The sequence below is a fragment of the Heptranchias perlo genome, chromosome 5 (genome assembly GCF_035084215.1).
Source record: "Heptranchias perlo isolate sHepPer1 chromosome 5, sHepPer1.hap1, whole genome shotgun sequence".
Classification (NCBI taxonomy): domain Eukaryota; kingdom Metazoa; phylum Chordata; class Chondrichthyes; order Hexanchiformes; family Hexanchidae; genus Heptranchias; species Heptranchias perlo.
Genome location: NC_090329.1, coordinates 40,761,839 through 40,778,169, shown reverse-complemented (window position 1 = coordinate 40,778,169; position 16,331 = coordinate 40,761,839). Strand labels below are relative to the sequence as shown.

Genomic DNA, 16,331 nt, shown 5'->3' with positions numbered 1-16,331 from the left:
TGCCATATTTATATTAACAAACCAACAAAAGAGTAACTTACCCTAGGTGAGACTAACAAAAGGATAAGTTTTTCAAGACTTCCTCAGTTTAAATACTGAATAAAGGTGTTTAAATTTATTCTTCTCTCCCACTCTACATTACATCATATACCATTCCTTGTTTGGAGGGACAAGCAAGTGACCTGGCCAGTGACTTGCAAATATCGGTCTATACTCAGTTCCTAAGAGTTCTGTGGAAGTGTCAATATCACCCTATCTTTCCCACAGGTTTGTCGGAAAGTGGTTGGTTCTACTATGCACAATCTCTAGATAGCTGAGATGAGGGGGATAATTTTAACCCCAAAGAACAGATGGGTTGCGAGCGAGTGGGAGATAAAAATTACTTTTGTTTTGAAGTGGGACTGCAACCCAGCTCCAACTTCAACCCAGGCGCGTTTGGATGGGCATGCACATCAGAAGCCCGGAAGTCCCCTCCCCACTTAATGCTGGTGGGCCGATTGTTAAAGGGGTAATGTACTTCATTGCAATAGTTGTGGCACTTCATTTTTTTGTATATTAAATAGGTAAAACAAGTTTAACCTTACCTGCACGGGTTTCTCATCGCTTCTGATTCTCGTCAGGTGAAAGCAGGCAAAAAGGGCTGCGTCCATGAAGGAGTGTCTTTATTGCACTGCTTATGGGCCATAGGAGCAGGCGCACTCGCCCAGGCTCAACAAGCTCACCTGATGCGACCAGACTCCCCCACCCAGAACCTCTCTCCCCGATAGTTAACCCCCCCACCCAATCATCGCATCGCCCCCCCCCCCCCGATGATTGATTGACCCCTTCCCTGATGACCAAACCTTTCCCCCAACCCTGGTTAGTTGACCCTCAAACCCTACGCGCCCCCCCCGGATGGATTCCCGCCTACATGCTAAAATCTCCACTGAATATCAAATTGTAGCAAATGACTCATGTCCTACCATTGTTTTAAGCAACATTCTGGCAGCTTGGCAGGCCTGCTGCACATATAAATTCACAATAACAAAAACAATGTGCATTTATATAATGCCATTAATGTAGAAAAGCATTTAAAGGCTTTTCAGAAGCAAAATCAGAAAAAAATGGATGCCGAGTCAACGAAGAAGATATTAGGAGGAATGACCAAAGTCTTGGTCAAAGAAGTAGGTTTTAAGGAAGGTCTTGAAGGAGGACAAGGAGGTGGAGAGGTCAAGGGTATTAGGGAGGAAATTTCAGAGTGTGGGCCTAAACGGCTGAAGGCTTGGCCACCAATGTTGGGGCGAAGGGGGAGGATGCACAAGAAAGCACAGAGGAACGAAGAGTTCTTCTCGATTAAACGGCTGGAGGAGGTTACAGAGATTGTGAGGGATGAGGCCATGAAAGGATTTAAAAGTGAGAATTAGAATTTTGAATTGGTGGGGTTGGTTGACCGGAAGCCAGTGTAGGTCAGCAAAGACAGGAGTAATTGGTGAGTGGGACTTGATGCAGGATAGGATATGGGTAGCAGAGTTTTCAATGAGCTGAAGTTTACAGAGCATGCAAGATGGTAGGCTGGCCAGGGCAGCGTTGATATAGTAGAGTATGGAGATGACAATGGAGTGGATGAGAGTTTCATCATCATATGGACTGAGGCAAGAGGGAGGATGGCAGTGTGACAGACGTAGAAGTATGTGGGCTTTGTGATGGAGAGAATATGGGGTCGGAAGCTCAGATCGGTGTTGAATAGGACACTGAGGCTGTGAATAGTATGGTTAAATCTGAGACAGTGGACAGAGAGAGGAATGGAATCAGTGGCAGGGGTACTGAATTCATGGCAGGGACAGAAGATGGTGGCTGGAGTCTTATATTTAACTAGAGGAAATTGCAGTTCATCCAAGACTGGATGTTGGACTAGCAGTTTGACAGCAGAAACAGTGGAATTCATGTGTGAATTGTATAATAAAAGGCTAGGCAGAAGAAAGAAAGAACTTGCCTTTATTTGGCGCCTTATCATGTTCTCTGGATGTCTCAAAGTGCATCACAACCAATGGGTTACTTTTTCCAAATGCCATCATTATTATTTTGTAGCAAAACATGGTGGCCAATCTGTGCAGCAGGATTCTACAAATAGCAAATGAGTTTAATGACCAGTTAATTTGTTTTTAGTGGTGTTGGATGAGGGAGGTTGTTGACTCGGGCATCAGAGAACTCCCTGCTCTTCTTCAAAAAAGGTGTCATGGAATTTTTAACATCCATCTGAACCATCACAACTAGCAGACAGGGTTTAACATCCCATCTGAAGGACAGTACATCTGACAATATAACACTCCCTCAATACTACACTGGATGTCAGCCTGTTATGTGCTCAAGTCCTAGAGTGGGGCTTGAACCCACAACCTTTTGATTTGGGTAAGAAACAGCAGAAAATTAATGCAATGCCTTCCACTGAGCATTTTTTGTAAGTCATTGAAAAGTAATTTCCCCTGCTGTAGTGGATCCTAATTTATAGGTTCATAGGTCTCTGGCAAGGACTTTTAATCATAAAATTGTGTACCATATTTTCAAATAAAAATGGGGAAAAAATGCCTGAAAGAAAAGTAAGAAAGGTAGCAAGCCCAAAACTGCAGATACTGAATCAAGAGTAGCATAAATGCTCTGAGTTGTGAAAAGGCACTCAGAACAGGAATTGTTTTCATTAGAGGAAAAAATACACTGAGAAGACTCAGTGCAGATCTTAAAATGTTGACAGACATTGATAATAAACAGGTTATCTGACTTATCCTTTTTAAGCAGAGGACAAGGGTATAAAATTAGCGAACCTGAAATGAGGATTTAGATTGGAAGAAATTATTGTTCCCATGGAATAGTTCTTTCATTTTGCTGGTGCATCAACATTTTATTGAGCTTTTACTAATCAAAGTTATTTACAGGTCGGATTTTGTCACTTGGAGATGAACTGAAAAGCAGCAAGAGCTCCCTGGCTAAAACTGAAATGGAGAAAAGACAGCTGCAAGATAAACTAACTGACTTGGAAAAGGTGGGACAGTTTTTCTTTTGGAATTTGATAACTTAATCCCATACATTGTGCCTTTTTTCAGGTGCATTTGTTCCTTTTTAAGTAAAATCTAACTGACCAAAATTTACTCTGAAAACCATAAGCATTTTGCAGATATATGACTATACTTGAACACACAGTATAATGGTTGACCTAGCTATTGACTTATCAGAAACTGCATTTATATAGTGTCTTTAACGTGGATGTTTGAATAAGATGTGTGACTTCTAATATGTTGTGTAAGTATATGTCAATATATATTGTATACGATTTTATCTGTTGCGCTTACCTGTGTAGTATTGTACTGTAGTAGTTTCCATTTGTATCTTTCTCAGGAGCTTATTTCCTGTATCAACCCTTACTTTCTCTCTGTTGTGATTTATTTGCAGGAGAAGAATAACATGGAAATAGACATGACGTACAAGCAGAAAGTAATACAGCAGCGTCTGGAGCAGGAAGAAGCAGAGCACAAAGCTACCAAGGCACGGCTAGCAGACAAAAATAAGATCTACGAGTCTATAGAAGAAGCAAAATCGGAAGCCATGAAAGGTTAGATATAAAAATGCTAAGGAAAGTCACTTGAGCTTGAGAACATAAGAAATAGGAGCAGGAGTGAGCCATCCGGCCCTTGAGCCTGCCTGCTACACCATTAAATAAGACCAATTAATGCAATATAGCTGGACCAAACCTTTTGAAGTGCAGATGAAAAGTTTCAGTCCTTTTCTCAGATTGTTCCCATTTGAGATTTGAATTTCCTTATGAGAAAATTGATGTCGGGATTTTTGAATCTATGCGTGCCTTTGCTTTTAAGTTTAGTTCTTTGGAATCTAGTAGAACTCATTTTGGCATGAAGGTTCAGTCAGTTGTATGCTCAGGTTTGGGCCCATGTCTCATCCAGCACACTTCTCCACCTCAGAACTGAAATTCCCCTGGAGTGGATGAGCTGCTGGCTTGGTGGATTACACCCACTTTGCAATGACACAATGGGTGGCATCAGGTGTGGGTCTTCATTGTGATCCTCAGGAAAGGGCATTATTGCACAAACCAGACAATATTCGCAAAGATGTGGCAGTAGTGGTGCCAATATAATATGTGATGTGAGTTGATCAGAAATTAAATATAAGTTAAAAACCATGACAAACCCTCAAACACCCTTGTGCATCCCCTTCATGCTCACAACACGTTTGCCTTACGCTTCCTACTGCACATATGTGATGCATGCCCTGTGGCTGCAGCACAGGTCGTGGCAGGTTGAGTGAGGCTGACTGTGAAAGAGATGCATGAGAGGGTATGAGATAGAGTCATGAGATTGTAAGAGGATTGTGTTGAGTGGTAGTGGCGGGATGAGTACTGGCGAGGTGAGTAAGTGCAGGTAAGATGAGGATGAGGTTTGAGTGGGTGTGAGGGGTAATGGGACAGAGTAGTGTTGGCAGTGCAGAAGGAGGTGTGGGGTGGGGGCGGTGATGTGGCAGACGGAGTGTAGGGGAATGAGTAAGTGTACTCATTTTGGCTGACCTACTTAGATCATTGCAGCGCCTCCTGCACTGTATGCAGGTGGGCGATATGTTGGTGGTGCAGGTGACCTCCTCTGCCACCTCGAGCCAGGCCTTCCTGGTGGCAGAGGCAGGCCGCTTCCTCCCGCCCACCGGGGGGAAGATCTCTGTCCTCCCCCATCTAATGATACCTGGAGTGAGGCATCATTAAACCTGGGAGCAGCCTTCCCCCTGGGTTGTTCCATGCTGTATTTTTTCCTATTTGTTGCAGCATCTGTCAGTGGAGGACTGCCCCTTTAAATAGAGCTTCTCTAGCTGACAGACCTTACTGCGCATGCGCAGTCCGCCCGACGTGCAGATCAGCAGTGGGGAACCCGGAAGACCAAGTAAGTGGATCCAATTGGGCTGCGATCGTGCGCGGGGCAGACTGATTTCACCGGGCGCGTTACCCACGTGTCCAATAGCCCCCCCCCCGCCACGAACCCGCAGCCCTGGCAATATCGAGCCCAAGGTGCGAGGCAGACCTAACTCATTTTGCCAGGCATGCTTAGTAACACACTATTGATATAAGGTTATCGTGGGTTATCCTAGCTTGCCTAACTTGATGACATCATTAAACTTTGGCACACTGCAGCCAGATCTGCTAACTGGTGTATTCTACATTTACATTGGTGACCACCTCCTCCCATGCATGCTGAGCAGCTCACTTGGGTCCTTGGCATCTTTTAGTCATGAAGAGGACCTCCCTCCTATGCCTCACTTAATAATAATTTGATGGTTCCCATCTCAAAAACAGGATGTCCTGTGGTTGGTATGACTGGAAGCAAATGTAACAAAAATCTTTTCTTCCTTACTCTTCCCGCTATGTGGACAAAGATAGACGGCACTCTTAAACTGCTGCACCAGGACGTGACTTCCTGCTAACAGAATGATAATTAGGCTGATTCTAGAAATAGTGGTAGGGAATGAGTTAATAATGCATTGTCTGGCTTTTGCCCAATTGGAGGCCCAAGCTGAATATCTACACTATATCATATTTGCAATTCTTTGTAAATAGGGCAATTTTTGCTCATTTAGGCACTTGGGTCATTTCAAAACAACAATTAAGGTAAACCAGTTTTTCAATGAAGACTAGCAAACTGAACATTGGAGTGCATCTCCTTATCATACAATCTTGCAAGACAAAACTTGCCAGGAAAAGTTAAAGCTCGTTCTGCTCTTGGATGAACATATATCCTTTCTAAGCGTTATCACATTGACTTGAGAAGTAAGAATAAATCTTTTGATTCTGCATTGCTTCTTTTGGGCCTAATCATCTTCAGAGCTCTCATCCTCAGTTTTTCAAGTGTTATGGTATACTCAAAAGCAAAATACAGCGGATGCTGGAAATCTGAAATAAAAACAGAAAATGCTGGAAAGGTTCAGCAAGTCAGGCAGCATCTGTGGAGAAAGAAACAGTGTTAATGGGCTCAATTTTAAAAGGGCAGTTGGGGGGGGGGTGGTGATTTGGGGGCGCCAAACCCAGAAGGGAAGTAGGCGGGTCGATCGCAACTCTAATGAGGCCAATTAAAGCCTCTTCCCGGTTTCGTGCCCGACAGGAGCTGTACATCCAAGGTGGGGGGTGGGGGGGAGAGAAGGAGAGAAAGAGAGAAACTTCATTGGCCGTTGCGAGATAGAGTTGGGGGTGGAGGTGAGAGACAAGATCGGAGGGGGGAGACATTGGACATCAGAAGGGGGAGGGAGACATTGGACGTCGGAGGAGGGGGGTGCAGGTGACATTGTTTTTAAGGTACATTTGTTTATTTTTTTACAACGGGAAATGTAATTTTATTTGATTTATTTAGTTTATTTTTCATTGATCCGACCCTTCACTCCTGGTTTCACCAGGCATGAATTGGAAGCTGTGGGAAAGCTGCCCAGGTATGGTCAAAATCTTTTATAGTAGCCAATATGCCAAAAATAAACTAAATAAATTTTTAAAAATTAACTACCTTAATTACCTCAATGAGTTACACTTGCTTGTTTAAATATCGTAAAGCCGGTGGGACTTCCGGGTTCGGCAATGACGCGTGCACCCAGATGACTGGATTGTGCACGTTCTTCAGCGAGTTGGAGCCGGGAATCCTGCCCGCTGTGGATTTCTCTGATTTTCTTTGCCCCCAGTGCACCTGGACTTTGCTTTTAAAATTGAGCCCAAAGTTTCATGTCAAAGACCTTTTGTCAGAACCCTATGCTATGATATTACTCCTATTTGTCTCCCTTTCTGTCTTGAAGCTATTTATTTCTTGTGCATGTTTTGTGATCTTGCTATATTTTTGGAAGTCTCAATGCTCCTTTCCCAGCTAAGTAATTAAATGCACACCCAGGACAAGGCCATGTAAATGTCAGAGTGGGGGGATATTAACTGACCAAATTGGCTACGTGTGGTGCTAAGTTTTTGAAGGGACCGTGCCTCGCGTTAACTTCCCCCCCCAAGTCAGACAACAGGAAATCTTATGTGCATGTCAAAATTTTAATGCGCAGAAATAATGAGGACCATCGCACCACATTAATCTCTGTCACAAAATAAGGGTGGAATTTACAGATGCACTAGATTCTAATACACTTTTGACACCATGCGATTTACCTGTTCTCTTTTAAACCTCTATGCAAGCTTGAATGTTTTCAGTGGCTGTAGTTATAACTTTATATCACAATATTTTTGAAAATAGTTGAAAAGCTGTTGTTACAGTAATTGCAACATTCTGTTAGTATTTTCATCTTATGCACATCTTGCAAGTGATTTTCTTCCCCACTCTGTCCTTCAACGCACATGCCACATACCAGTCCCCACCCAAAGAGAAGCCACGAATTCCGTTTCCACATTTTCACCAGTTTTATTCTTAAAATCAGCCACTTAAATAGTGTAAATTGACTTGATCTCAATTTCTTTCCTGTTTTCTTTTGAAGAAGTGACGCTACTCCCACCTCAGCACCAGTCTAGGACAGCTTTGTTGAAACCTTGGCACTCTGTAAGGGGAATTTTTTGTCAGAATCCATGTACTACCACTGCATGGGGTACATGAATGTAATGTAATGTATTTAACTTGTTCTAATGACTTTCTTTGAAATTGCTTTTCTAACAGAAATGGAAAAGAAGCTGCAGGAAGAGAGAAGTTCAAAGCAAAAAGTTGAAAACCATTTACTGGAAGCTGAAAAGCAGCGTTCAATGTTAGACTGCGATATTAAACAAGCACAGCAAAAAATAGAAGAATTGCTTAGGCAAAAGGAGAAATTAACTGAGGAGGTGAGTGTCACTACCTAACGGTGCTTAACCACAGAAGTGATTCAATTTGCTTAACTGAACCTGTACATCTGTGCTGGGATCACAGCTTGCACAGAGTTTCTCATTAATAGACTCATTCTAATAACAACTTTGTATAAATATTTTGAGAATGTTTGATTCTGCCATACGGGTAACTGATGTGATTCTGCTCAACACTAATTAATTTATCCACTGCACAGTTTGGAGAGGTGTAAATCACAAATGATTCCTTTGTACTCAAATATTTGTTCTACAGTGCTGGTGTAAAATCTCTGATGAAATCAATGAAAAATTTTCTTTTGCAGGTTAAAAATTTGTCGTTGAAGATAGAACAGGAGACGCAAAAACGTAGTTTAACTCAGAATGACTTGAAGATGCAGACACAACAAGTCAATTCATTGAAAATGTCAGAGAAACAGCTCAAGCAGGAAATAAATCACTTGCTGGAGACTAAACTGAGCCTGGAAAAGCAGATAGGAGAGCTCCGAAAGTATGTCTTACCTTCAGCAATGCATTTTGCTCTCTCCATATGTTCCATGTAAATAGCATAGATTTTTGGTTGGAAAACCAGCAATATAGCAGGCAGCAAAGCTCCCAGCTTTTCAGATTTGAGTTGGACAAGGAGTATCTGTCAAATGCCACAACCATACAATATGCAGATCAACAAACTATATTTGTGAGGTATTGTCAGTTGTAAATTCCTGTCCAATCTCCTGATGTTATACATTACCAGTCTGTCCTTCCACCTCTGGATCTGTGAGTGATGAGTGCAGTAATTGAATTTGTCACTTATGTGCACACTGCTGGGAAAAATGAGTAGATCTGCAGAAGGGCTAGGATGCTGCTGTTTTCTTAGCTCATCTGAGTGGTGACACACATGGGATACAGACTTGCTACTTTCAGCCAAATTCTTTTTTCAAAAATTTCAGATTTTTGGGGAGTCATAATGTTGTACCAAAATTGTCAGTAAGGCATGCAACTACTTTATTCTAGAAATTACAGGGTAGGAAGTATGGAAAAACTGTGGCCATGTAGAGTCCAAGGAACTAACTTGTTTACTCTTAACTCAAATGCTTCATAGGAATTTTGCCAAATCTCATAAGTGCATCAGGCACAATTTTTTTTCTCAAAAATGGACTCCTTTAAACCACTCATGCATGGTTCAAAACCCAGTAAGAAGTGTTGTCTTATAACTATTTCCCTGTCATCCTCTGGGGTTCTTTTTGAACAATCAGTTTGGAACCAATGAAGTACCAAACTGTGTTTCGGCAATTTATGTTCAAGTTTAGAATATTTATCATCTCTGACTGCTCTTTTTTTAATCTTCACAATTCAGAATATACTATTTGGATGCTACTGAGATAAATCATCAATGCTTTGACGTTATTGGATTTACATTAAGCATCTCTTGTGATTATATAACTACTCTTGGGCAGCTAATTTTCTTTCAATCTCCTTGTCAATTTATGAAAGATTAGATTAGCTCTTAGAGTTATGTTTACTATATTGTCTACTCTGGGAGATCTACTGTAACTATATTAACAATGATATTTTTAGATTATTCACTTGTTCATTGTTAGTATAATAAAGTTGATTCATATTTTCAACTTTAACCAAGGCCTAATGTGATGCTGTTTCCAAAGACTTAACTGACAGGTATAAGATAGTCTATTAGCAAACAGGGTTTCTTGTTCATTTGATTTAGCCAGATGCAACATCAAAGTTTATATTGATCTCGAGGAAGGGATGGACACTCTTAAAAGTATGGGGAGTTGAGACTCAACCATGTGAGAGAGCTAAAAGGTGTAAAACACCAAGAAACGAAGCAAGGATGTTTTTCTGACAAATATTTGCGTGCAGCTAATTTGCCCACTTTTTTTATGCTTGAATCTGTGGGTGGGGAAATAAAACTTGAAAACCAGAAGGCCAATTTAGCACTAATGCCACACCTGTGCCTAGCGTATGCAATGATTAAACAAATGGGGAAGCATGTTGGTTTACCTGGTATAGATCTCATTGTTTAAAAAAAAGTTTAAACTCCACCCACAAAGATTGTGCCTACCCTATCCTTTGATTATCCTTGCGCCTAATGCTGCTTGGCGCAGCTTATATTTGTAGCTTTGCCTCCAGTTTACAAAAAAATACAGGTGTGGTTCAGAATGATATCTTGTAAACAACAGGGTGAAGGAAAATTTTCAATGGTGCAAATGAAGTTCCTTAAAAAGTAGTGGCCCTCTGTTTCTTTCCTGTGAGATGACAGCAGTCCCTGTTTGTATGTGAGATTGACTTTCAGTGGTAGGTGATATAACATTTGTAAATAAATGTCTTCTGCTGGAAGGCAGTAGTTTTTCTTTTTTAAAAAAAAATTATTTACTACAATTGGGAATCAAGGTCTATACTCTGAATATACCACCTCTCCCTTCCAGTGAACACACATGCTGATCACAATCAAATTTTGGCAAAAATCTGTGCAAATACTTGAGTACCGTGTGTCAATGTCAAAATTAAAGGCCTAGTTATCATAGAATCATAGAATGATACAGCACAGAAGGAATGGGAGAAGCATTAATTGGTATACTAACTTTCATATGTTTATTTCCTGCAAATACCTTGTGAACACATTGTACAATGATTGAATCTGTGTTTTCTATTTTTGTTATCTGGCAGGAAAAGAAGGGAAATATTTTGGGAATGGGGGGAACTCAATTGGCTGCCTGTTGGAACAAGCGTTCTTTCCAGTGTTCCTGTGATAAAAATGTAATTAGCGTTTTTAAAAAAAAAACTACATCAAGCCCTATGTTGTAGGAAACACAGAAAATCAAGGGTTCTTTTGTGACTTGGGCTATAGGTATTTTTAAATTGTCAACTAATGTTTACAAGCTGGAAGAAAAATACGGTAATTTCTAGCCTGTATTTTCTTAATTCTTCAATTTGTAAAGTAATTTTTCTCTTCGCTTTTTGTCCGCTATTGCAGAGAACGCCAGGATGCCGATGGTCAGATGAAAGAGCTTCAGGACCAGCTGGAGGCAGAACAGTATTTTTCAGTATGTTCTCTACTTTTGAGTTCACAGTGAGGAAAGCTTGATATGATTAAAGAGGCCTCTTAAGACTTTGCTATTTTAAATCATTTGGTTTGCCCTACTTTAAAAGTATGAATAACAGATGAAAAGGCTCCTCGAGGAAACTACTGTTGTTTACAATTGGCCTTGCAAAAGAAGAGCAGCTGCATCTATTATCTGAGCAGGAGGAAAATAATCTAAATACCAGAAATCCATTAATGAACTTTTAAACTTTGGGCAAAAATTAAATTGCAAATGAGAAAATAAGCAACTAAATTGAGCCTATAGCATATTATTTGTGGTGAGTGTGAATATATAATTATTACTGTGATACCACCTTGTGTCTCAAAATATTGATCCAGTTAGATACAGGGATGAAAAAGTATTTTTGAGTTTGTTATCCTCTCCATGCTTAGATACAATTAACTGAAATTTTAAGCAAACTTTAAAGGTAAACTAAACCTTTACCTTGGTCAACTTCTAATTTATATAACAAAGTTCATCTGTGAAGATCATTTCATTTACTGGGAAATATTTGAGATCATAATTAAACAATGAAAGAGGAAACAAATATGAGGGGGGGGGGGGGGCGGGGAGAATGGACTTCTATGTAATTCAAAAAAATAATCAGAAACACAGGGATTTTAGATGTTTGAATATTTTGTATGTCGAAGTCTCAAATTTTGAAATAATGCTGTGCCAGAAAGAGAGAAGAATTGAAAATGAAGAATTATTAAGAGATAACTCAGATTTATTTCCAATAAGCATGGCTTTATGTAACTGGTGGTTCTAATTACTTTTTGTCACATAATGGTGGAAGTACAGTTATTTAAGAATGTAGTATAATGGTTTATTTTTACATGTAAATTATAGTCTGTGGTTTACTTTTATTGCTGCTTTTAAATTCTACAGACTTTGTACAAGACTCAAGTAAGGGAGCTAAAGGAAGAATGTGAGGAGAAAAGCAAGCTTTGTAAAGATTTGCAACAAAAAATGCAGGAGCTGCAGGATGAGAGGTGGGAGTTCAGTTCACTGAAATAATCTCCGAACAATCTTGTTCATTTTACTTTGAAATACTATCAAAAAATGTACCTTCATTGAACTTTTAGTATTTGTGTAGTATTTCTCAATCTTCAATAGAAAGAGTTCAAAACTTAAGTAAAGCGCAACATTTCCAGGTAATATGTTTGTTATATATTTAGTACAGGTGATTGGGGTGGAAGAATAAATGACCAGCAAATAAAATGTTGTCAATATAAACTGAAGCTTATATTTTGTGGTAAAGGGATTGCTTATCTATGAAAGTTGAAGCCTAGTATTTAAATAGACAATATTAATCAGTCTTGTCTGCTGAAGTCATATTTTGAGAAACCCTAAACTGCTAAGAGTAGAGATCTAATTGTGTTGTGTTGTTGCTTTGTGTGAGCATCCAACTAGAGGGGGAAATGTGCTGATTGAACTGATTTTTATTCTGTTCAGAGATTCTTTGGCAGCACAGCTTGAGATTACATTAACAAAAGCAGACTCCGAGCAGCTTGCACGCTCAATTGCAGAGGAACAGTATTCTGACCTGGAGAAAGAAAAAATTATGAAGGAACTGGAAATTAAAGAGATGATGGCGAGGCACAGGCAGGAGCTGGCTGAAAAGGATGCTACTATTGCATCTGTGAGTAAACCTTTACTAATTCAATTCTTATGCATAATAATCAAAAGCTGTGAAAAGAAGAGTTGAAAAATAAACATCACAAATGATAGTACTGAAATGTTACTTTTGCCCAAAGCACCACCTCAATCCTTTCTATATGTAAGGAGTCGTGCAACACCAGGTTATAGTCCAACAGCTTTATTTGAAATCACAAGCTTTTGGAGCTTTGCTCCTTCGTCAGGTCAGGTTGCTTCTTCATCAGCAAAGCTCCGAAAGCATGTGATTTCAAATAAAGCCATTGGACTATAACCTGGTGTTGTACGACTCCTTACATTTGTCCACCCCAGTCCATCACCGGCATCTCCACATCATGGCCTTTCTATATGTATTAAATAATTGAGTGCATCTTGTGCATTGTAGGTGATACGTGCCACCAAGCAGGGACGAGGCGTTTTGGTTCGATTTTCGCACCCCCGAGCGGGTGCATTCGTGGCGGGGGGCTGCAAAAATCGGGGATTCCCGGGGCGGGTCTGGAGCCCACTTCCGGGTTTCCCAGTGACGCGCTGACGTGCGCGCGCAGCGCTCGCATGTGGGACTTAATTGCCGGCGCGTTGCCACTTAAAGCAATTAAACGGGTACTTCAGGTCGTTTACAGACCTGATTGACCTGATATTTTAGGAGGGGTGGGATTTTGCAATCCACTGAGACTGTTTCCCGTACTGGGGGAAACGCTCCCAGTTCAAATGGACGTGTTGCAGCCATCAGCCTGTGGCAGCTGCAAAGGTCCATTTGACAGGTTTGCGGGGTTGGGGGGGAGGGGAGACCCTCACTCATTGGAGGCCACTCTGTCACTTTGGACAAAGTTTGGCCTCCACCACCTTCCTCCAAACAATAAAATTCACCAACTTGCACACTTACCCCGGTGTCCAGACACATTTACCTACCTTGTGGACCCCCTCAAACATACATCTTCAGGATGGGGGCCACCGTAGCTACAGTCACGACCTCCTTGGAGGACGAACAGCATCGCCGTCCACCTCTGACACGTGGAGCCCCACAACACAGCGCTGTGACACATCCACCTGCACAGCAGGAGGGAGGGCAACGGCAGAGAGAGATGCGTCGCAGAAGGCACTACCCTCGCCACAGGGTCTACAGGCCGAGGTTCAGCTTCCTAGACCTCTCTGAGCAGCAGTGCACACGGAGGCTCAGAGTCACTCGACATGTAGTTGTGGACATCTGCAGCCTCCTTCATGCCGAGCTGCTCCTGGCTGGCCCAAGCACCATCTTCTTACCTGTCGCTGTCAAAGTCACCACTGCCCTCAACAACTTCTCCTCCACATCCTTCCAGGGTGTCACCGGGGACATCGCCGACGTCTCTCAGTCGTCTGCACAAAAGAGCCCGACAAATACACCTACACCCACTCTGCAGTGACACAATGGGTGGCATCAGTTGTGGGTCCTCATAGTGATCCTCAGGAAAGGACATTATTGCACAAACCAGACAATATTTGCAAAGACATGGCAGTAGTGGTGACAATATAATATGTAATGTGAGTTGATCAGAAATTAAATATAAGTAAAAACCATGACAAACCCTCAAACACCCTTGTGTATCCCCTTCATGCTCACGACACATTTGCCTTACGCTTCCTACTGCACATATGTGATGCATGCCTTGTGGCTGCAGCACAGGTAATGGCAGGTTGAGTGAGGCTGACCGTGAAAGAGATGCATGAGAGGGTGAGTATGAGAGAGAGCCATGAGATTGTATGAGGATCGGGTTGAATGGTAGTGGTGGGGTGAGTACTGGCGAGGTGAGTAAGTGCAGGTAAGATGAGGATGAGCTTTGAGTGGGTGTGAGGAGTGATGTGACAGAGTAGTGTTGGCAGTGCAGAAGCAGATGTGGGATGGGGGCGGTGATGTGGCAGACGGAGTGTAGGGGAATGAGTAAGTGCGCTCACTTCGGCTGACCTACTTAGGTCATTGAAACGCCTCCTGCACTGTATGCAGGTGTGCAATATGTTGGTGCAGGTGACCTCCTCTGCCACCTTGAGCCAGGCCTTCTTGGTGGCAGAGACCGGCCTCTTCCTCCCGCCCGCTGGGGGGAAAATCTCTGTCCTCCTCCTCCTCCTCACCCCATCCAATAATACCTGGAGTGAGGCATCATTAAACCTGGGAGCAGCCTTCCCCCTGGGCTGCTCCATGCTATAATTTTTCCTATTTCCTGCAGCATCAGTCAGTGGAGGACTGCCCCTTTAAATAGAGCTCCTCCAGTTGACAGCCTATGCTGCGCATGCGCAGTGTGCCCGATGCGCAGCTTTCCAGCGCAAAACCAGGAAGCACAGGTAAGTGGCTCCAATTAGCCTGCGATTCCGTGCGGAGCACCCCGATTTCACTGGGTGCGTTACCCACGCTGCGAACCCGCCACCCTCCTAATATCGGGCCCTTTGTCTCTGTTGTAATCTACAACTTCTCTTGTACACATTTAGATCAGCATATTGGTTGGTTTAAAGCACTAGATTCCAAATATATTTATGGTGTTGGAGTGGTTCTGGGTGCAAGTGAAAACCTGAACTGGTGGGTTTACGGTGGGAAATAATTTTTGCCAAAGTTTCAGATCACTGAGAGATGTGAGGGTACAGATCTGATTTAAAAATCACTTTGAAAAATTTAAAATGTTTTTCTGTGATACAATTTGAATATTATTTATCACACTGCCTGCTGAAAACTTTGGTGTAAAAGATTAAAGTGACTTGTCATATAGCCACAATACAAACTGCACATTATAACCACATTGCAGAATCAGGAAAGTCTGGCATTCATTAGAAAGGAATGCAGTACAATTTCATTTCATGATATGAAACAATTTCAGAATATCAAAAATGTAACATCACCATAATATTTAAAACAGAGTTGCTTCAAAATTGTTCTTTTGTTTGGAGAGGCCTCAAGTGCCCAATATATATATAGGAATCTGCAGCAAGAATTTCTTCCATTCATGAAGCAAAATTTTATTAACTTTCATTGAGCACAGTTGGCTTAGTTAAAACTGATGAATTGGAAACTGCTATACAGTACACTTTGAAACTATTATACAGTTGCCAAAATAAACCAAGTTTAAGAAGGTTATACATTTGTATAATTTGGAAATGGTTTTGATTTGAATATTTTAATTTGTTGTGTAGCTGGAGGAGACTAATAGAACACTGACTGCTGATGTAGCAAATCTTGCAACTGAGAAGGAGGAACTGAACAACAAGGTGAAGGAGCTTCAGGACCGTGAGTACAAACTAAAATTCAAAATAAAACATAGATGCATCATAATTCCTTTGTGCGCACTCAACCCAGTTTTCAGTGAACTGTTCAATTTGATATTGGAGAAACAACTTACATTGCATCTTATATCCTCATGAAATCCCAAAGCACTTCACAACCAACAAATTGCTTTTTGAAATGTATTCATTTATGTAAGCATAAGGGGCAATTTCACTGAGAGGCAATAACAATGATTAGTGTCAGAAAGGTTTTGATTTTGTGCATATTATAAACATGAACAAGATTTTTACCCTGCATGCAGTACCTGACCTAGTTATACTTAATACTGCCAGTGACATGCCATTAAAGGCACACTTGCAATGGTTTCTGGTGACAGAATTGTATTGCCCAGGAGATCTGTAGACATTGAGATAAATAAAATAGTGCCAGACCGTAGAAGATCTATATTGCAGAGATATGGATATCACATCAGTTTTAGCCAAAATTTAAAGGAAGAACTTTGAACGTATTAAACTGC

The 16,331-nt window shown here is 41.4% G+C and overlaps 1 protein-coding gene across 5 annotated transcripts in view; it reads left to right on the top strand.

The window, feature by feature from the left end:
* rock2a (rho-associated, coiled-coil containing protein kinase 2a) overlaps positions 1–16,331 on the top strand; it is a 203,307-nt gene that overhangs the window by 147,674 nt on the left and 39,302 nt on the right. For all 5 annotated transcript variants that reach the window (XM_067984276.1, XM_067984274.1, XM_067984272.1 and 2 more), the window contains 8 exons: positions 2,910–3,016; positions 3,424–3,583; positions 7,653–7,813; positions 8,137–8,321; positions 10,806–10,875; positions 11,803–11,906; positions 12,370–12,556; positions 15,724–15,817. In XM_067984276.1, coding sequence (XP_067840377.1) covers positions 2,910–3,016; positions 3,424–3,583; positions 7,653–7,813; positions 8,137–8,321; positions 10,806–10,875; positions 11,803–11,906; positions 12,370–12,556; positions 15,724–15,817 — 1,068 coding nt within the window. The remainder of the gene's footprint in view (positions 1–2,909; positions 3,017–3,423; positions 3,584–7,652; positions 7,814–8,136; positions 8,322–10,805; positions 10,876–11,802; positions 11,907–12,369; positions 12,557–15,723; positions 15,818–16,331) is intronic.